Source organism: Podarcis pityusensis (genome assembly GCF_964106645.2).
Source record: "Podarcis pityusensis genome assembly, chromosome: 12".
NCBI classification, from domain to species: domain Eukaryota; kingdom Metazoa; phylum Chordata; class Lepidosauria; order Squamata; family Lacertidae; genus Podarcis; species Podarcis pityusensis.
In genome coordinates, this window is record NC_138037.1 from 4280318 (window position 1) to 4300794 (window position 20477).

A 20477-nucleotide genomic window follows, 5' to 3' on the forward strand; every position below is an offset into this window, starting at 1 on the left:
TTTCCCTTTATAGCACTCAGTGCCAGTTTAATGAGAGGCTGCTTCTCCCCTGCGCACACCCACACCTGAATATTAATAACTCCCAATAAAGCCTTCCGCAGAACGCTGCAGGTGCCATAAATATGTCAGGCTGCCTGGCTGAAAGCATGGCCCCTGGCAGAAGGCAATCTCAATTTTGTAAGGCCTCTTAAGCCCTTTTGTTAAGCAGGCCCTCTGGGACTCTTGACTTGAGTTACGGACTCATCCTATTCCACGTACTGATGGCCAAGGGCACACCTGTTCTCAGAAGTAAGCTATAAGACACTGGAATTTGGTAGAGCTTTGACAAGCATCAAACAGGAGTCAGGAAAATGTTAGAAACAGAGCCACCAGTATTATGTAGGGTTTTTGGTTTATTTCAGCATCTTAAAAAGCAGAGACATCACCTTGCCAACAAAGGTCCGTACAGTTAAAGCTATGGTTTTCCCAGTAGTGATGTATGGAAGTGAGAGCTGGACCATAAAGAAGGCTGATCGCTGAAGAATGGATGCTTTTGAATGATGGTGCTGGAGGAGACTCTTGAGAGTCCCATGGACTGCAAGAAGATCAAACCTCTCCATTCTGAAGGGAATCAGCCCTGAGTGCTCACTGGAAGGACAGATCCTGAAGCTGAGGCTCCAAGACTTTGGCCACCTCATGAGAAGAGAAGACTCCCTGGAAAAGACCCTGATGTTGGGAAAGATGGAGGGCACAAGGAGAAGGGGACGAGAGAGGATGAGATGGCTGGACAGTGTTCTCGAAGCTACCAGCATGAGTCTGACCAAACTGCGGGAGGCAGTGGAAGACAGGAGTGCCTGGTGTGCTCTGGTCCAGGGGGGTCACAAAGAGTTGGACACAACTAAATGACTAAACAACAACAACAACAACAACAACAACAACAACAAAGCATCTCTTTAGATGCTGCAAGTTTAACAGCATATCCTTGATTCAAGCTCTGTGGAATATCGTTTAAAATGGAAAATAGTCTCTTTGGTTGTTTTTCCTCATTTTTACTGACCCTGTTCTCCATGAGATTTGGGGAGGGGGGTGCACACAGCTCTCCTTGCCCCCCTCCCTTAATTTAAAGTCACCCTGTGAGGCCTATTAGACAAAGAGAAAGAGAGAGAAAACTGGTTCAAGATCAACCAACACGTAGCTGGCAGAATGCATACAAGAATTTCAGATTCCCCAAGTCCACCGCCTAATTTATAGGAGAATGATCTCATCTAAAGTCTCCTATACTCCTCGGAGGAAGGGCAAAACCAAATGTGATTAACGCATTCATATTTTTTTTTTACTTCATAACAAGCCTCTGAGGTAAGGACTTCAGTCCTGGGCTGGAGAAGTGGCCCAAATTCCTGGATGCTTATTTCAATTTCCTCGGAGTAGGAAGGTTTTAGGAACCAGCCATGTACAGGGCCGGGGTGAAAATTTCAGCTTGTAAATTCAGTAAATTGATCTCCCAGGGTAACAAATAGATTGACAACGGGGGCTTTTAGAGTGACTCTGATGCTCATATAGACAGCCACATCACCTTGCTGATTACCGAATGCAGGCTCCTTGGCTTCAGCGATAGCAACGCAAAGCCTCTGAAGCTCCCTCCGCACTTCGCGTTGCTTTCTCTGAAGCCTGGAGAGCGAGAGGCGTTGGTGCGCACCGACCCCTCTCGCTCTCCAGGCTTCAGGGATAGCCGCCTAAAGCCTTCGGAGCGCAGTGCGAGTTCCTGCTGCGTTCCGGAGGCTTCAGGTTCCTTTCGCTGAAGCCAGGAGAGTCTTGCTCTTCCAGCTTCAGCAAAAGGAACCCGAAGCCTGAGGAGCGCAGTGGGAACTTGTGCTGCGCTCGGAAGGCTTCAGGGATAGCCGCGCGCAGCCCCTCCAGCAGGGAGAGGCTGCACGCAGCTATGGCTTCTTTAGCCCCGCGCAGCCTCTCCCGGCTGGAGAGGTTGCGCGCAGCTAAAGAGGAACCCAAAACAGCGAGCGGGATCCATCCCGCTCACTGTCTTGGCTTGTGCCATAGCCGCGTGCAACCCCTCCGGCAGGGAGAGGTTGCGCGCGGCTAAAGAGGAAGCCAAAACAGCGAGCGGGATGGATCTTGCTCGCTGTCTTGGCTTCTTTGCTCTTCGGGGGGGGGGGGACCTGGGCTTCCCCTGGCAGTCCCAGAAGCTCTGGGAGAAGTGAACAGGCTGCACGCAGCCTGTACGCTGCTCTTTGGGGCTGGGGGGAAAATAAGATTTCCCCCCCTTGATTTCCCCCTTTAAAAACTAGGTGCGCCCTATGGTCCGGTGCGCCTTATGGAGCAAAAAATACGATAAGTTTTGGTTCGTTCACACGTTACAATCTCTATGAAAGCAAGGGCTCCATCCAGAGATGTTGTGCTGCTGCCCAGATCATCATTTATAAAGAGATCTGTGGTAGAGCACATGTTTCTTCCTAGTTCAATCTCTGGCGTCTCCATATAAAATCATCTTAGGTAGGAGATGGTGGCTACGACCCCTCTCTCTGACAGATGCTCTCAAGAACTGCTGCCAGTCAGAACAGGCAGTGTCAGGTGAGGTGAGCCAGAAGCACGACCTGGTTTGAGGAAACTTCTTATAATCCTATCACGCTAGTTCTTCAGGTTTGGAGCTACCATCCTGAAACATCTTATAGGAACACAGCAAGGGACGGGGACCTTAGATAGTGCAAAAAGGGAGTTCTTCTCTTCTGGGTACTTTTCTGCCCTCTCAACTGACACCTCAATATCTGATATATTCTACAAGATCACAGGATATCACACACATATATTTTACACAGGAAATGTATGCTTCTCCATACCATCCCCTTGTTGGAGCGGATAGACATCACTACCATTACACTCCTAAAATGATGAGCATTCAGGTATCTGCGTTTAAAATGCATGATTTAGAGACATCAAGGAAGTTTCGCTCCAAAGCCTAGTTTAGTTTCAGAAACAACACTAGGTGGTCTTCCCAATCTCCCACAAAAAGGAAACAAAAAAAATAGCTTATTTCCTACTGACAGCTTTTCAAGACAGTCACACCACTCATTACAGAATGTTCAACAGAAGAGAAAACAAGAATTTTTGGTAGTGCATTCGTTTTCACCAACCCCACTTTCCCTAACTATAGGTTTCATTCAGCACCGAAGTAGGTTTCTGTTCCAGTTGCAGTTTCACAAGCATGAGTTTAGTTAAAGGAGAAATTCTCCCTTTTGTATTCTACTTAGCTGAAGCCACCAGAGTCTTTCTCCTTCCCACAGCCTCCACCATGGCACCTTCCAACCTTGTTCTGAGAGTCCTCTCCACCCCGAACCTCTCTGGAGCTGGGGGGTTTTTTGGTGGGGGGGTGCGACTGTGGATCAGGATTGCTTGGGTATAATACCTTTGAGCAGGTGCTGTTCTGTGACACCTCCCAACTTGAAAACTCCAGCATATATGTGAAAAAATTGATATCCCGTACATCTGGTTGGTTACATTACCAATTGCTTAAAATTATGGATTTGTAATCCTGTAATGCTATTACTGTATATCCTCTGAAGAAGGAACGGGGGCGTGGGGAGGAGAAGCAGAAGGCCAGATCATAGTAATTCAATACCTCCAAATAGAAACGTAACAGCTGTATTGATTCAGAAATATGGAAACGCTTAGGAGCCGTCACAAGTTGAAATCTTGAGAATGAAAATCCAATTGTGACAAACAAAAGGGAAGGGCTTAGAGAGGAAAAACCAGTCCCAGTTGTTGCTGCACTAAAATGAAAGGCAAGTGATCTCAGGTTATAAAAATAAGTAATACTTGCAGTGGATGTCAGCTGACATTCAACAATTTGAACCCAAATTGGTTTTGGTGATAAGACAGGTAAAGGGTAAAGGGACCCCTGACCGTTAGGTCCAGTCGCGGACAACTCTGGGGTTGCGGCGCTCATCTCGCTTTATTGGCCGAGGGAGCCGGCGTACAGCTTCCAGGTCACGTGGCCAGCATGACTAAGCTGCTTCTGGCGAACCAGAGCAGCGCACGGAAATGCCGTTTACCTTCCCACCAGAACGGTACCTATTTATCTACTTGCACTTCGTGCTTTCGAACTGCTAGGTTGGCAGGAGCAGGGACTGAACAATGGGAGCTCACCCCGTCATGGGGATTCGAACCACTGATCTTTTGATCGGCAAGCCCTAGGCTCTGGGTTTAACCCACAGCGCCACCCGTGTTGTGATAAGATACATGTATACATAATTTTCCTTATACCACGAGCTGGGACTTTACTGACACCCAGATGATGGATTTCAACGCTTGCCAGTTCTAACCAGCCAGGCCTATGGCCTGAGATGATGGGAGTTGTAGTCCAACAACACTTGCCCTCTCTGGCCTTGCTTACTGTGGGGAAAATGTTGTGACTAATCACTATGAAGCCAGCCCAAGCAGCACAACCTCTCTCCAATATAGACTGCCATTTGTGACTCACTCAGAGTCTGAGAGCCCAAAACTGCATTAAGCAGCAGCCCTTGGGCAGAAGGGTCAATGAAGACAGGAAGGAGAAGACACAGCATAGCACTGCTAGCTGGTATTATTCACAACAGCTGCTTATATCCATCACCAAGTGCACAGAATCCTGCTTCCTCCTCCAATTAAAGTGCAATTCTGCCTACACAGCTCAATGTATTGTTAGTGAAATGCCCATTTGAGCAAGTGGCTTAGAACAATGGTTCCCAAACTCCCCGCCCCCAGACCACTTGAAAACGGCTGAGGGTCTTAGCAAACCGCTTAATAATGGCTTTTGTGCCCAGTACAGCAATTGTAATGCTCTGTGCTAGGTGCTCTATGATTCTGAATGGTATTTTTATAGCACACTTCACTTTTATATGATTTTATTGTACTCCATAGATTCTAAAATGTAACACAATAAAATACAATTCAAGAAGCAATTAAAATATGATTAAAACTCAAGATTTTTAATGCAATAGACCATCCTCGGTCACACATCCACAGAGCACCTGAATGAAGTTCGTGGACCACTGACGGTTAGTGGATCACAGTTTCGGAACCCCTGACCGAGAATTATTCCAGATCTTCTTCATCTTTTACCTGTCCTAGTAATACTTGCTTAGAGTTCAATATGCTGAATGTAATACAAACAAGCTGCCAAAAACCTTGTCCTGTTGGGCAGATCTTCCACCCAGTTTTTCAGGCTTCTCCAATGCTCTGCCAAGAAATGTTGACTGCTTTGTACCAGATTAAGGAAAATTATTCCACTGTCAGCTATACCTGCTTGAGAGTCTCCTGAGAGTAATGACGTTTGCTTTCCTTCGGGGTCGGCCTGCTAAGTGGGAAGGAGGACAACTGTCCTAGAGGACAGGAAAGGAAGGTCTCTCCCTCAAGGAGAAATATCGCATTCTGTGCAAAGTCAGCTGTGTTTCAAATATCAAGGGAGGAAATGCTGAGCAAACAAATTGATCACAAGTGCATTGAAAAAATGTTTCTTTAAATGACCATGAGAGAGAAAGGAGATATTTGGAACAGCAGAAAATACTTGCCACAATACTTCTGCTCCACAATGATTTTTATAGCACCCCCAAATTATAACCATTATTCAACAAGGCAGTGGTTTTCAACCAGTGTGCCGTGGCACCCTGGGGTGCCTTGAATGATGCTCAGAGGTGTCGCAGGCAACCCTCTGTCCTTCTTTCCTTCCCTCCCTCCCTCTGATGCCCTCTTGCGCCTCTGCCACCCAAAGGCTTGCACAGCTGTTTGTTGCAGCAGCCCTGGCTACAAGCTCCCCAGGTGAATGGTGCCTCTGGGGCTGGTCAGGGAGTGCTGGTTGCCAGAAGCTGAGGTGGCCTCAGAGTAAGCAAGCAAGCAAGCAAGCAAGCGGTCGAGGGAGCCCGCCCAGCCAGCCAGTATGCCAACCCCTGCTGTTGGGAATGGACAAGGGAGGGTGTTTGAAAAAGGGTGAGAAGCTCCCAGCTCTGAAAAAGGGTGATATAACTGGGCACCTGAGCCCCGCAGGGTTGCCACAGAAAGTATGTAGTTGGTCAAGGGAGCCGTGGACTCAGAAAGGTTGAAAACCTCTGCAATAAGGGGTCCGTGTGCTCTGCGAACAAACCATGCGCACAAAGAAAGGTTTGTTCAGCAATGAACATTCCCTTCTCAGAAACCCACTAAAACCTGAACATTTCATTCAGATATTACAGGACTTCTCTATCTAGTTCAGGGGTAGGAAAATGGTGGGTTAAATGAGGTTGGGGACTGTCATTCATTTAAAACATTTTGTACCACTGCTCTTCGGCTAAAAGAGCTTTAATATTATGATCAATAATAAACAAGACAGTTCTTGCCCACAGGCTAACCTTCTGAAAGGCATGACGCACAAGGCAAATGGAGTGAGGAGGGAGGGAGAATGCAGTCGGGCAACTGGCCTTAATGTTAGGAACTTCTTGCAATGACCATCTTGAATGGAAATGGTTCAGCGGGAGGAGGAGCCAGCAACAGCTAGTGTCTCTGTGGAGCTGTTGAAGTGGGCCCTGCTCCTCATCTCTCATCGGGCTACTGCCATATGGCACAGCTGATGTTAGATGACAGCTGAGGGATAGCCATATGGAGCTGTCTGGATTTTAAGTGCATTGTGGTGGGAGACTTCATACTGGTTTTCTGTACCTAATAAACCTATCCACCCCCCAAAAAATATGGATTTAAACAGGAGACAGGGAAACCTGTGGCCCTCCAGATGTTGTCAACTACAACTCCCATCATCCCTAGTCAGTGAACATGCTTGCTGAGGCTGAGGGAAGCTGCAGTTCAGCAACATGCAGAGGGCCAGAGACTCCACATCCCTGATATAGGAGGCAACAGGTTATGCCTGCTTTTTAAAAAAGGGACTGAACTTGCCTTCAGTCTGGTACCCTTAAGACTGAGGAAGGTCGGAAACAGGCTCATGAAGGCTAAGCCTTAGTGACGATAAAACATACTAGCTTAGATTGGGACCTCTATATATCCCTCGTACCTATGGGTAAGAGGTCCTGGTATCCCCCAGGGCATCATTTATCCTCGTACCTACGGGACCGCCTCTCCCGGTATGCCCCACAGAGAGCCTCAAGGTCCATAAATAGCAACACCCTAGTGGTCCCGGGCCCTAAGTAAGTTAGATTAGCCTCAACCAGAGTCAGGGCCTTTTCAACACTGGCCCCGGCCTGGTGGAACGCTCTGTCTCATGACACCAGGGCCCTGCGGGATCTGATTTATTTCCGCAGGGCCTGTAAGACAGAGTTGTTCCACCTGGCCTTTGGCTTAGAATCAGTTTGATTCCCTCCCCCTCTTTCTTTGTCCTTTCTCCTCCTGTGAAGAGCCTGCATCCTAATGTTTTAATGTTGTATTTTAATCAACTTGTTTTTATTATTGGTTGTTAGCCGCCCTGAGCCCGGTCTTGGCTGGGGAGGGCGGGGTATAAATAAAATGTATTATTATTATTATTAAAGTGAGCATTTCTCTGAATACAGGATGCTGTGAGAACACAGATGGGGAAAGGCTGATGCCATCATATCCTCATTGCTGGAAACAGAACTGCTGAATTAATTAGAACCTGGGTCAGACCCAGCAGGGCAAGTTTTTAATGCTATAATGCTTGTTGAAACTGTGTAGGAGGTCTAAAAGGGAAGATCAGATAATGTTTTCTGGACTTCCGGAGGATTGCAACGCTGGAGCATCCCAACTTTAAAGAAGGATGAGAGCCTTTGATGATGCCCTTTGCCAAACCACCGCTGCCAATCTGCTTCACAGCAGCCACATGCCAAGCCGGGAAGAAGGATTCATTCCATGAGTCATTCAGTCCTTGGGTTGCTTCTCCTGTGAGGAGAGCGTGCAGCTGCAATTTGCATGCAGGAGGTGGAACACCACAAGCTGGGCCGATGCCGAAATCCAGTTTACAGACGGACCACCCACAAAACGTTAAAACCAGGACTAGCTAGGAAGCACTGCTGTCACCGGCAACCTAGGCTTCAAAACCCCATTGGGCAACCTGGAACACATTCCTGAGAGGTTGCACAGCTTGCGATGACTAAAGGGCAATGCTATGCAAATGTGGTTGCTCCTAATAATTGGGACCGAAGTTATCCTCCGCTGGATTATAATCAAAGGGCAAACCCGGGATGAGAAGCTCCCCAAACAAGGTGCTGCCACCTCATTATAATACCTTCAAACAAACAAATGCTGAACAGGAAACTTTAGCCTGAACAAAAACATGGGCTTTGTAGTATCGCCCTCAACTGCAGCTTTTTGCTACTTGGGCTCTACCCGTTTCCCAGCCCCAATCTGATCCCAAACCCCATCTCATATAGGTCCCCACTTCTTCCTTGTGGGCCCTTCTACCCGTCAGGGTTACACCACTCAGGGATGCCAAATAAACCTGCATTTCCTTTAGGTGGGAGGTACCGCCTTAGTCCCAAACTTGCTGCATCTTCTCTCTTAAAGCACACCTCTGGCCCTCCCCACTGACAGTAAGGCAGCCTTTGAAGGATAAAAGGTAAAGGTAAAGGGACCCCTGACCATTAGGTCCAGTCGTGGCCGACTCCCGGACTGCGGCGCTCATCTCGCTTTACTGGCCAAGGGAGCCGGCATACAGCTTCCGGGTCATGTGGCCAGCATGACTAAGCCACTTCTGGCGAACCAGAGCTGCGCACGGAAACGCCGTTTACCTTCCCGCCGGAGGGGTACCTATTTATCTACTTGCACTTTGACATGCTTTCGAACTGCTAGGTTGGCAGGAGCAGGGACTGAGCAACGGGAGCTCACCCCGTCATTGCGGGGATTCGAACCGCCGACCTTCTGATTGGCAACTCCTAGGCTCTGTGGTTTAACCCACAGCGCCACCCGCGTCCCCTTTGAAGGCTACTGGACTACAATTCACAGCACCCCCAACCTATAGCCATGGGAGCTGGGGCTGATGGGAGCTGGAATCCAATAGCACCAGGAGGGCACCTAGTTGGGGAAAGCTGACCTGGAGATTCAAGGGCAGGGCAACCCCTCCTGCTCCTGCCTCCCCCTCACCCCATCCCAAATCACATCCACCATCTTTCCTATATGGTTTTTCTTCAACAGGCCCTCCTTTCATAACATCCCGATTCCCAGCTGCTTACAGGGAAGTGATCGTCTTCCCTTAGTTGTCATAGCAAAAGCGACCTTTTATGGGGGGTGGGGATCCATAAAATAAGCCGAATAAACTCTAGCGGAGAGAGCTCAGTGAACACAACACACTGCTGCTGGCCCTGACATTGTTCAACGCCGATTCAAATATTGCATTTTTGTCGTTTCCCACCCCAAAACAAGCCACTTTTTTGGGTGCTGCTTGAACAGACAATAAGGGAGTGTGTATTGCTGCTTGTTTTATCTATCACCACCTCCTACAAGATCAGTCTCAGGTCGACTCGCAGCGAGGTTTCTTGCAGCTGCGTTGCAGGGGGGCCGAGCTAGATGACCCCTGGGGGACCCCCCTTACAACTCTGTGACTCAAGATTACCTTCCGATACAGGCGCAACATGTATGCTGGAAAACCAGTTCAGTCTGCCTCATTTATTTATACCCTCCTCGTTGGGGGGAGGGGAATGCTGACCAGACCCCCCCCACCGCTTCCCCTCCCTCTCAGGGGCAGACCCCCCATCTCTCCCCCTCCCTTCCCCTCAGGGACCCCCCGCCACACCTCACCCTCCCAGGGAAAGCCCCCAATCCCTCCCCCCTCCCCCTAAGGGCCAGCTCCCACAATTGCCCCCTCCCCTTCAGGGAAAATACCCCCCTCTCCCTCAGGGAAAAGACCCGCATCTCTCCCCCTCCCTTCCCCTCAGGGACCCCCGCCACACCTCACCCCCCCCCAGGGACAGCCCCCCCATCTCTCTCTCTTCCCCCTCAGGGCCAGCCCCCACAATTGCCCCCTCCCTTTCAGGGAAAAGACCCCCTCCTCTCTCTCAGGGAAAAGTCCCGCATCTCTCCCCCTCCCTTCCCCTCAGGGACCCCCCGCCACACCTCACCTCCCCCCCAGGACAGCCCCCCATCTGTCTCCCCTCCCCCTCAGTGCCAGCCCCCACATCTCCCTCCTCCCCTTCATGGAAAAGACCCCCCCCCACAAATCTCCCTCAGGGAAAAGACCCCCATCTCTCCCCCTCCCTTCCCTCTCAGGGGCCCCCATCACACCTCCCCCTCCCCCCCAGGGAAAGCCCCCACATCTCCCTCCTCCCCTTCATGGAAAAGACCCCCCCCCCACAAATCTCCCTCAGAAAAAAGACCCCCATCTCTCCCCCTCCCTTCCCCCCCAGGGCCAGCCCCCACATCTCCCCCCCTCCCCTTCAGGGAAAGACACCCCCCAGCTCTCCCTCAGAGAAAAGACCCCCCCCCCATTTTCTCCCCCCCCCCCGGCCGCCTGAGGCGCTACCTTGAGGGTGACGTCGCAGAGCTTCCCCTGCCTCCGGATCTCGCCCATCACCCCGTAGCCCCGGCTGGGCAGGTCCCCCACCGAGAAGTGCACCAGGTCCTCCGGGTCCAGCTCCGGGTCCGGCCCGGCCGCTTCCAGCATCTTGCCTGCCTGCCTGCCTGCCTGCCTGCCTGCCTGCCAAGCCCCGGGTCCGGCCGGGACCGGCGCCCGCCGCGCGCAGAGGCGGAGGAGGGAGGGAGGGAGGGAGAGAGGCAGGGGCAGCCAGCCCTCCTTCTCCTCGCTTTCGCTTCGGGCGCCGCCTGGCCCCGCCCGGCCACCGTAACCCGGACGAGGCCGGCCCCTTTCTTCGCCTCAGCCCGACGAGGGAGGGGGGGGGAGGCACAGAGAGAGAAAGACGCGCCGGAAGCTACTAGCCCCGCCTACCCGCCCCTTGGGCGCGAGAGCGTCCCCTTCCGGCCAAGGCCGGCGCTCGAAGCCGGAAGCGGCGGTGGCCATGGCGACGGCGGATACGGGAAGCGGCGGTCGCCATGGCGACGGCGCGCTTCCCTCTCGCCGTTCGCCCTGCCCGCGCGCTCGCTCTTTTAATGCCTCAGGCGCTCGCTCGCGCGCTCCCGTTCGCTCTCTCCCTCGCCGGCGGCGGGAGCAGGAGAAGCCTCCCCGGGGGAGGGTCAGTGCCTCCGCGTGTGCCCGCCTTCCTTCCTTCCTTCCTTCCTTCCTTCCTTTCTTTCTTTCTTTCTTTCTTTCTTTCTTTCTTTCTTTCTCTATCTGCCCCTCTTGAGGGAGCCCCCCAAGGGGCATAGGGGGTCTCTCTCTCTCTGGGGCAACAGCTGCAGCTTTCTCTTGGGTCCTCCGGCTGCTAAGAGATGCGGGTGGGACTGGGCTAAAATATTTGTTGTTTAGTCGTTTAGTCGTGTCCGCCTCTTCATGACCCCTGGACCAGAGCACGCCAGGCCCTCCTGTCTTCCACTGCCTCCCGCAGTTTGGTCAAACTCATGCTGGTAGCTTTGAGAACACTGTCCAACCATCTCGTCCTCCGTCGTCCCCTTCTCCTTGTGCCCTCCATCTTTCCCAACCTCAGGGTCTTTTCCAGGGAGTCTTCTCTTCTCATGAGGTGGCCAAAGTCTTGGAGCCTCAGCTTCAGGATCTGTCCTTCCAGTGAGCACTCAGGGCTGATTTCCTTCAGAATGGAGAGGTTTGATCTTCTTGCAGTCCATGGGACTCTCAAGAGTCTCCTCCAGCACCATAATTCAAAATCATCCATTCTTCGGCGATCAGCCTTCTTTATGATCCAGCTCTCACTTCCATACATCACTACTGGGAAAACCATAGCTTGCCCTCCATCTTTCCCAACATCAGGGTCTTTTCCAGAGAGTCTTCTCTTCTCAAGAGGTGGCCAGAGTATTGGAGCCTCAGCTTCAGGATCTGTCCTTCCAGTGACAGTCTGCCACTTGGGTTTTCCCTAAGCATGTTGATCTCTTTCTTCAGCAGCCCTCAATAACTGTCTTCCACCACCCAGCAGCACCTGGGTTTTACGGTCAGAGGGCTGCTGTGCTTGTGCTGCTGTGCTTGTCCACAGAAGTTCAGTTTAGATTCATGACTAATTCTTATTTACTTATTTACTAACCTGTGCTGCACATTCCTTCCTTTGCAATATTTAGATAGAAGTTGTTATGTACTGAGTTGAATAGGATCCAAACTGCAGCAGTCTGAACTCCACAGAGGGGACACAGGTGCGCTGTGGGTTAAAACACAGAGCCTAGGGCTTGCTGATCAGAAGGTTGGCGGTTCAAATCCCCGCGATGGGGTGAGCTCCCGTTGCTCAGTCCCTGCTCCTGCCAACCTAGCAGTTCAAAAGCACGTCAAAGTGCAAGTAGATAAATAGGTACCGCTCCAGCGGGAAGGTAAACAGCGTGTCCGTGCGCTGCTCTGGTTTGCCAGAAGCGGCTTCGTCATGCTGGCCACATGACCCAGAAGCTGTACGCCGGCTCCCTCAGCCAATAAAGCGAGATGAGCGCTGCAACTCCAGAGTTGTCTGCGACTGGACCTAACGGTCAGGGGTCCCTTTAACTTTTTAAACTCCACAGTTTACTTAGAGAATTGCAGTCTTGTATATCGCCTTTCTGGCGGTGCATGCAAGGCTTAAGAATAACAATATTGCTGTCAGTGATAATGAATTATAAGGAGGAGAAAATTGGAAAAGGTGGGGAGGGGGGCTAAGCCAGTTCCACACTCTTCCCTTCAGGTGGACTTTGGGGCAGGGGAGTGGAGCTTGATGGCAAAGATGCCACCCCACAGACATACCCCCTCTGTTGACCAGCATCATCTGCTCCCTGGCAGTTGATGGCAGAACGTCTGGAGGGAGGGGGGAAATGATGTGGCAGCAATAGAAGAGATGGACATATGTTGGCAACAGGAGCGGGAAACCTGATTTTTAAAAACCGTATTAAATTAAAGCAATTGGGTTTGATTTGTATCAATTTGGAAAACTAATAAAAATAATTTGTAAAATAAAATAGAGCTTAGGATGGGTGGGGGTTGGCAGGTGAAGGATAATAAAGACCCCAAGTCGCAGAAGCAGCCCTCCCCAGTGAATTGCAGGTTGTCCTGGCCCCTGGCCCTTGAGAGATGGGCGATTCGTGCAGTACAGTGAGGTTCCTGTTGTCTGTTCTTCCTTGAGGAACAAGAGATTGCTGGGGGCGCTTCCAGAATGTTGCTATTTTCAAGTGAGATTCAGTTAAAAAAACACCCCCAGCAAATTCAGGTTGCACAATTACAGTTGACCGGGAGGTCTTGTACATTAAATGTGCTTCTCCCAAAGATCAGACTTCTTGCAATAAGGAAAAGTGGCGAGGGAATGCACTGGAATGTCCTTTGATGCAATGTCAGCCTCCCTGCAAAGACATTAGAATTAATGCTCATTTAACAGCCAATGCCAGACACTTCAAAAAAGTTGCTGTTTGCAAGTAGGAGAACATCCCAGAGAATTCAGGTTGCCAAATCATCACAGATTGGGATGGCGTCTGGAAGCACCTGCCATCTAATCTCCCCACGAACAAATCAGGGTGAATGCTCAATGAAGAGGCCACCTGGAAGCAATTGTAGTTGGGGAGATACATGCTCACATCTCTATTTTCCCACCTCCAAGTTACTCAGGATTCTTTGTAAGGAAGCAGAAAAGCTAAACCTTTTTGCTTAAGGCAGCGTTGAAGCGCTGTGGTTCTCCAGATGCTGTTGATGAGAGCGCAGCAACATCTGGAAGGCCACCGAATCCTAGTCCCTGTGGTTAGATGGTTTAGCAGCCTTTTAGCATCTCTGGTTTCCAAAATCCTGTTGCTTCTTAGAATAGCTCCAGAAGTAGTTCCACTCAAGGGAATGAAGACTTACGCACACCCCACCTTCATTTTATTCAAAATTAAACCCAGAGTTCTATATTTCTTGGCTCAGTTGCTGAGACATACTGGTGGCGGGTGAGAAGGAGGAAGGCCTGTCTCTGATATGAAGCCTTCGCAAAAAGGAGGGTGGGGGAGTTTGATCAACTGTTCCTTCCCGCCACTCCATCTTGCCGGTGGGAGCTGGGCATGGAAACTGAGGGAGCAGTCTTGCTGCTTTCAAGTTGTGGCAGGAGAATGTCTGTAGCTCTGTTCAGAGTGTCTTCCTTGCATGCAAAGCTTAGAAGGCATCAAGTTCCTCACCAGTCTAGGCAACATGGAGGCCTCCAGATGATCTTCTCCTTTCATCCTTAAGCCAGCATGACCAGTGGTTAGAGATTATGCGAGTTGTCGTTCACCAACACCTGGAAGGAACTGCTTCTACTAGGGAGGCTCTGGGAAGAACTACACTCCCATATTGCCTCTGACACTGGAATTTCACCTTCTATGTGTCAAACGATATGGGATGGGGGGGCAACTCCCATCTCTTGCGGGGGTGCAATTAGTGCCAGCATTGTCCGTTAAGAGTTTGGGTGTAATCTTCGACACCTCCCTTTCCATGGAGGCGCAGATTGCAGCTATAACAAAGGCGGCATTTTTCCATCTCCGCCAAGCAAACAGTTGGCTCCTTACCTCTCTCGCCCTGACCTAGCCACTGTGATCCACGCGACGGTCACCTCCAGACTGGATTATTGTAACTCGCTCTACGTGGGGCTGCCCTTGAGACTGACCCAGAAACTCCAGCGGGTGCAGAATGCTGCAGCGAGACTCCTTATGGGGTCCTTGCTGCGAGATCACATTCACCCGGTGCTATACCAGCTGCACTGGCTCCCGGTGGGGTACAGGATCAGGTTTAAGGTGCTGGTTTTGACCTTTAAAGCCCTATACGGCCTAGGACCCTCATACCTACGGGACCGCCTCTCCTGGTATGTCCCACAGAGAAACTTATGGTCTTCAAATAAAAACATCTTGAAGGTCCCAGGCCACAGAGAGGTTAGGCTGGCCTCAACTAGAGCCAGGGCTTTTTCGGCTGTGGCTCCGGTCTGGTGGAAAACTGTCACAAGAGACTAGGGCCCTGCGGGACTTGACATCTTTCCGCAGGGCCTGCAAGACAGAGCTGTTCCACCAGGCCTTTGGCCAGGGCACAGCCTGACTCCCTCCTTCAGCAATCTTCGCGGAGCTCTGGCCCAATGGTTGCCATTGGTTTGATTTGAATTAATTTTATAATGAATGATTTTAGAGTGTTGTGTTGTGTTGTACAGTTGTACTGTTTTATTGTTGTTAGCCGCCCTGAGCCCGGCTTCGGCTGGGGAGGGCGGGATATAAATAAAATTTATTATTATTATTATTATTAAACACTGGAAGTGTTTAATCTGAGCTCCTGCTCCTGATCCAGAGATAACAGTAATCAGCCTATCATTTGCACTGGTTTAATCTTTTTTTTTTTAACCTTGAGATTCAAGTGCTGATGTGAATTGAACCTTGAAGAAATTCATTTTTTCCCTGTTTTTCCTTTCCATTCCTATGCCCCCCCCCCCAGTGCACATCACCATGTGCGCCTGTCCAAAGAGAGTTAGCGCATTTGCACGAGTCAAGCCGACAGGTGACTTCCCACAAGACATGATCAAGTTCGGGGAAGACAATAAGGTCAGTGAACACAGCTCAGCAGAAACAAAACCGTTCTGGTCTACCTCTGTGCATGTCTTTTACTGGTCTGTTTCTGTTTTAAAGCTTCGAGGATGCTTTGAATTAATTTTTAAGGAAAAGCAGAATATGGTTGTGGGGGCCGACGGAAATTCACGCCGTGTTCTTACGTTCTTCAAGATTACAAATTTCCACACTCCATTTTCTTTGTACTTTCCAGACGATGGAAATATACATTGAGAGAGACCGCACGAAAGGAGTGGTCAACAACAAGCAGACAGACTGGTCCTTTAAATTAGATGGCGTTCTTCACGATGCCCCCCAGGATGCAGTTTATGATGCAGTGGCCAGAGACTTGGTCTCTCAGGCCCTAAATGGATATAATGGTAAATGTTCTTGTCATTGCCTGTGCAGTCTTCAGTTTCCATCAAGAATGGGAGCAGCGTTGCATGTGTGTTACTCAGCACTCCTCTGGCAGCCTAGTCTGAATGTTCCTTCAGGCCCTGTATCCTATTCTGATGGTCCAATCTGTTAGGCATGCAGTACCAGACGCGGGTGGCGCTGTGGGTTAAACCACAGAGCCTAGGGCTTGCCAATCAGAAGGTCGGTGGCTCGAATCCCCGCAACGACGGGGTGAGCTCCCGTTGTTTGGTCCCAGCTCCTGCCAACCTAGCAGTTCAAAAGCACGTCAAAGTGCAAGTAGATAAATAGGTACCGCTCCGGCGGGAAGGTAAACGGCGTTTCCGTGCGCTGCTCTGATTCGCCAGAAGCGGCTTAGTCATGCTGACTATGTCAAGGTCACGCTGAGCCAGGAGAAATAAATTCCTGCGCTCAGCAAGCTGCACTTTCTCTCTCTTACTTTTCCTTGCACGTTGCTTGTAACGAAGTTTTTTTCACCTCAGTAAAGTTTTTCCTTTACTGTGAATCTTTTGACTCTGCGTGATCTTTTGATTCTTCTTTATTTATTGCAAGACACCACTGTCTGTCACATATTGAGAGAGGCTGTCCTTGAGGTATTGCAGTCCTGAGCCATTTAAGGCTTTATAGGTCAAAACTAGCACTTTTAATTGGGTTTGGGTCTGGATACTAACTGGCAGTCAGTGTAGTCAATCCAGGATCGGTGTAATATTCTCAAACCATCCTGCCATGGTGAGCTAGATGGGCCATTGGCCTGATCCAGAAGACTCTTCTTATGAGTTCACGGTGTCTCATTTGAACATAGCTGTCAACCGTCCCTTATTTGGCAGGAAATTCCCTTATCCCTGCGCCGTGTCCCGCTGCTGTCCCTTATTGATGATGTCCCTTAAATTTCTCGGGTTTCAACGGAAGCAGCTCCTCTCCCTCCCTCCCTGCCAGCCAGGGAGGAGGGAGGCTCCAACTGTGTTGCTTGGCTGTGTTGCTCACCCAATAAGGAGTCTAAGAACAACTGGTGGGGTGGAGCTTGCATGCCTTGTGCCAATCAAATCAGCCGCGTTGCCTGGGGACTCGCCTTTGCTCAGCGCTTCCCAGTGGAGAGGTGACGGTGGTTTTCCTTGCTGCATCCCATTTGCCGGGTTGCTGCGCTGTGGGAACCACCGCTTGAGGCTTTGTTTGGCTGCTGGCTGGGCGTTCTGCCTTTGGCACGGAGGGGCTCAGAAGCTGAACATACCTGTGCCCCTTGGAAAATCCCTTATTTTGGCTACTGATTCCGTATTTTCGAGGCTGCTGGTCCCTTATTTTTAAATCTGTAAGTTGACAGCTATGCATTTGAAACTTGCAGGTACTATATTATGCTATGGGCAAACTGGAGCTGGCAAGACTTTCACTATGACGGGAACAACGGGAAACTACAAGCATCGAGGGATCATACCCCGAGCTATCCAACAGGTAACCCTTTCCACGATGCAGTGATGTCGATGAAGGAGGAAGCTAAAACAGTTGTCCATGTGGGCACATGGGAATTCCTGCCAACCTGTGACGGTTAAGGCTGCTGTCGCTGACAGAACAGAAAGGGGGGGGGGAGCCCTGGGGCAGCCCCTACCTCCTAGACAAGGAGCAGTGAAGGGGCACGGGAGGTCCTGATTCTGCACCTATTTGGCCCCCATCCAGGTGACACTTCAATCCCTGGCATATCCTGTTAAACTTTAAGAGACTTTCTCCATCTGGCTATCTGAGGTCCTTTAATGGGAGCTCTCAAAAAATGACCAAATATGCTGAATTAGACCATTTATCAGAAAGAATAAAAAAGAAATCAAAGGAAGTATTTACCACAAAATGGGAAGTCCTTAAAATTTGTTTGAAAAATAGCAATGGCAGTTTGAAGTCTGTAGCAGCATTTGAATAACTTCAGTAATAATAATAATAATAATAATAATAATAATAATAATAATAATAATTTATTTATACCCCACCCATCTGGCTGGGGTTTTTTTGCAACTTTATCTGCAAAAATCTTTGCAAAATCATTGCAGGAGATCATGTGGCCCATACTGGGCCCTGATGTAGCAGGTGGTTCCGCTAAATTGCGAACCACCTGAAAAAGTCTCCTGCTGCTGTTTTCTGCAGATGCAATAGAGGCGGTGAAAAAAGTCTTCTTCGCCGTCGCTACCGCCACTTGGTAGGCTCGACATTGAGCTCTAACCCGTGTCCGGTCAGCTTCAGTAGGAGTTTTAAATCTGATGGAAAACCTAGGATAGAATAAATAACATTAAAGCCAAAATATGCTATAATATGGTAGTGAATAATGGATGAGAAATAGAAGAAGTGAGGAGTAGACGGGAAGTCAGCTATATAGGGAAAAGTCATTTTTATGTTAAATGTATTGTGAGTAATATTTAATGTATTGGTGTTGTTTTTGTTTATTTTTCTTTTCTTCTTTTTTAGTTGTTAGGAGGTGATGGGTATTTGTGTATCTTCATATTTTCCTTTTGTATGTGGCATATTAAAATTAAATAAAAACTTTTTTAAAAAGGAGCTCTCAGCTAGTTGGGTTGCAAAGAGCCTCTTTTGCAGTTCCTGCTTATTTCTTGCTCAGGATGATTTTCCCACTTGAATGGGAGAACTTCCGACTGGGCTGTGCTCTTAATTTACCACCCCTGGGTAGTACTCAACGCTTGTCCTGCTCAGAGCAGACCCAAATGAAATTAACAGACACTAGTACGAGTAGGTGTATTAATTTCAGCGGGTCCACTCTGAGCCGGATTTAGAGGTCTCCAACCCCCTCTCTTCCCATCTTGGAAAAAAAGCACAGATAACCTGATTGACAGCAAATTTTTCTGAGATCCGTCCATCCTTCTCTACAGGTATTCAAGTCGATGGAGGAACACGGGAGTCAGTTCATCACCGTTCGAATTTCGTACCTGGAAATCCACAATGAGATCATCTTTGACCTTTTAGCCACGACACCCAGTGACATTCCTCTGTCTATAGGAGAGGGACCCCAAGGCGTCTATGTGAAAGGCTTGACGGTGCACGCAGCCCCCCACGAAGAAATTGCTTTAAATCTCTTGTTCGAGGTAAGAAGAGTCAGAGTGGCCTTCCGTTTTCTCTCCTCCATGTTACTTCTGTGCTGTGTTACATTTCTGTTCTTAAGTGTTTTATAGTCATTGAATCAGCCACTTACAGGCCCTGCAACCTGAATTTGCCTGTATGTGATTGAACCCCACCCATATGACACCGGTCCTGAAAGACCTACATTGGCTCCCAGTACGTTTCTGAGCACAATTCAAAGTGTTGGTGCTGACCTTGAAAGCCCTAAATCAGAGGTCAGCCAACTTTTTCAGCAGGTGGCTGGTCCACTGTTCCCTCCGACCTTGTGGGGGACTAGACTATATTTTGGAGGGGGGAAATGAACGAATTCCTATGCCCCACAAATAACCCAGAGATGCATTTTAAATAAAAGCACACATTCTAATCATGTAAAAGCACGCTGATTCCCGGACCGCCAGCGGGCCGGATTTAGAAGGCGATTGGGCCAGAGTTTGCCTACCCATGCAAATGGCCTCGGCCCGTTATACCTGAAGGAGTGTCTCCACCCCCATCATTCAGCCTAGACACTGAGGTCCAGCTCCAAGGGCTTTCTGGTGGTTCCCTCATTGCGAGAAGCCAAGTTACAGGAAACCAGGCAGAGGGCCTTCTCGATAGTGGCACCCACCCTGTGGAACGCCCTCCCATCAGGTGTCAAGGAGATAAAACAACTGACTTTTAGAAGACACCTGAAGGCAGCCCTGTTTAAGGAAGTTTTTAATGTTTGATGTTTTTGCATGTTTTTAATATTCTGTTGGGAGCCGCCCAGAGTGGCTGGGTAAACCCAGCCAGATAAGCGAGGTATAAATAATTTTTTATTTTTTATTATTATTATTAAAACAGCAACTGCCTGGAAGTGCCCAAACTGAAATAGTCGGTTGGGAAGTATTCTACGCCAACCCATCTTTCCCTAAAGACTGGACTTTTTTGCAGTAAAGAATGGGATAATATAGGGTAGAATCTCCTTTGACCCAGTGTCATCTTGTCTCCCTGCAAACCACTGAGGAGGACTGCTTAGAAGACAGGCAGTCTGAAGGCACCCTTTGTGTTTATTCCTCACTGCAAGCTGTCCTGAGAATGTAGCTGTGGAGAGGCCTATCAATGTAGCAGAGAAACGAACTCCTTTTGTTCTGTCCTTGGTTTATTCCTCTGCTTTTCACTTCCTTCTCCAGGGGGACACCAATAGATCTGTTGGTCAACACGCTCTGAACAGGAATTCCTCCAGGTCCCATTGCATCTTCACAATTTACATCGAGGTCAGGGCTGGCGGCATTTTCTTTTCTTTTTATAATAATTCTTTTTATAATAATTTTTATTAAGTTTTCCATTTTAACAATCCAATCATATCACATTAATTATTCCAGATTATACCAATACATATCATAAAGTCCAAATATTTTGCCAAATTATAAATTTTTGTTGGGGGTTCCCATGCTTCGAGTTCAGTAGGGTCCGATCATCTCATATTTCTGCTGCTTTTA

General features: G+C 49.2%; 2 protein-coding genes across 3 annotated transcripts in view; one reads left to right on the forward strand and one right to left on the reverse strand.

The window, feature by feature from the left end:
- The window catches only part of KLHL18 (kelch like family member 18), a 45146-nt gene extending 34375 nt beyond the window's left edge, over positions 1-10771 (reverse strand). The window contains exon 1 of one of the 2 annotated variants that reach the window (XM_080974136.1): positions 10421-10771. In XM_080974136.1, coding sequence (XP_080830262.1) covers positions 10421-10561 — 141 coding nt within the window. In that variant the 5' untranslated portion in view covers positions 10562-10771. The remainder of the gene's footprint in view (positions 1-10420) is intronic. The other variant, XM_080974137.1, reaches the window with a different exon arrangement.
- Positions 10772-10928: 157 nt separating this feature from the next.
- The window catches only part of KIF9 (kinesin family member 9), a 37175-nt gene continuing 27626 nt past the window's right edge, over positions 10929-20477 (forward strand). The window contains exons 1-6 of the mRNA XM_080974054.1: positions 10929-11087; positions 15389-15495; positions 15713-15878; positions 17252-17358; positions 18774-18986; positions 20169-20252. Coding sequence (XP_080830180.1) covers positions 15400-15495; positions 15713-15878; positions 17252-17358; positions 18774-18986; positions 20169-20252 — 666 coding nt within the window. The 5' untranslated portion in view covers positions 10929-11087; positions 15389-15399. The remainder of the gene's footprint in view (positions 11088-15388; positions 15496-15712; positions 15879-17251; positions 17359-18773; positions 18987-20168; positions 20253-20477) is intronic.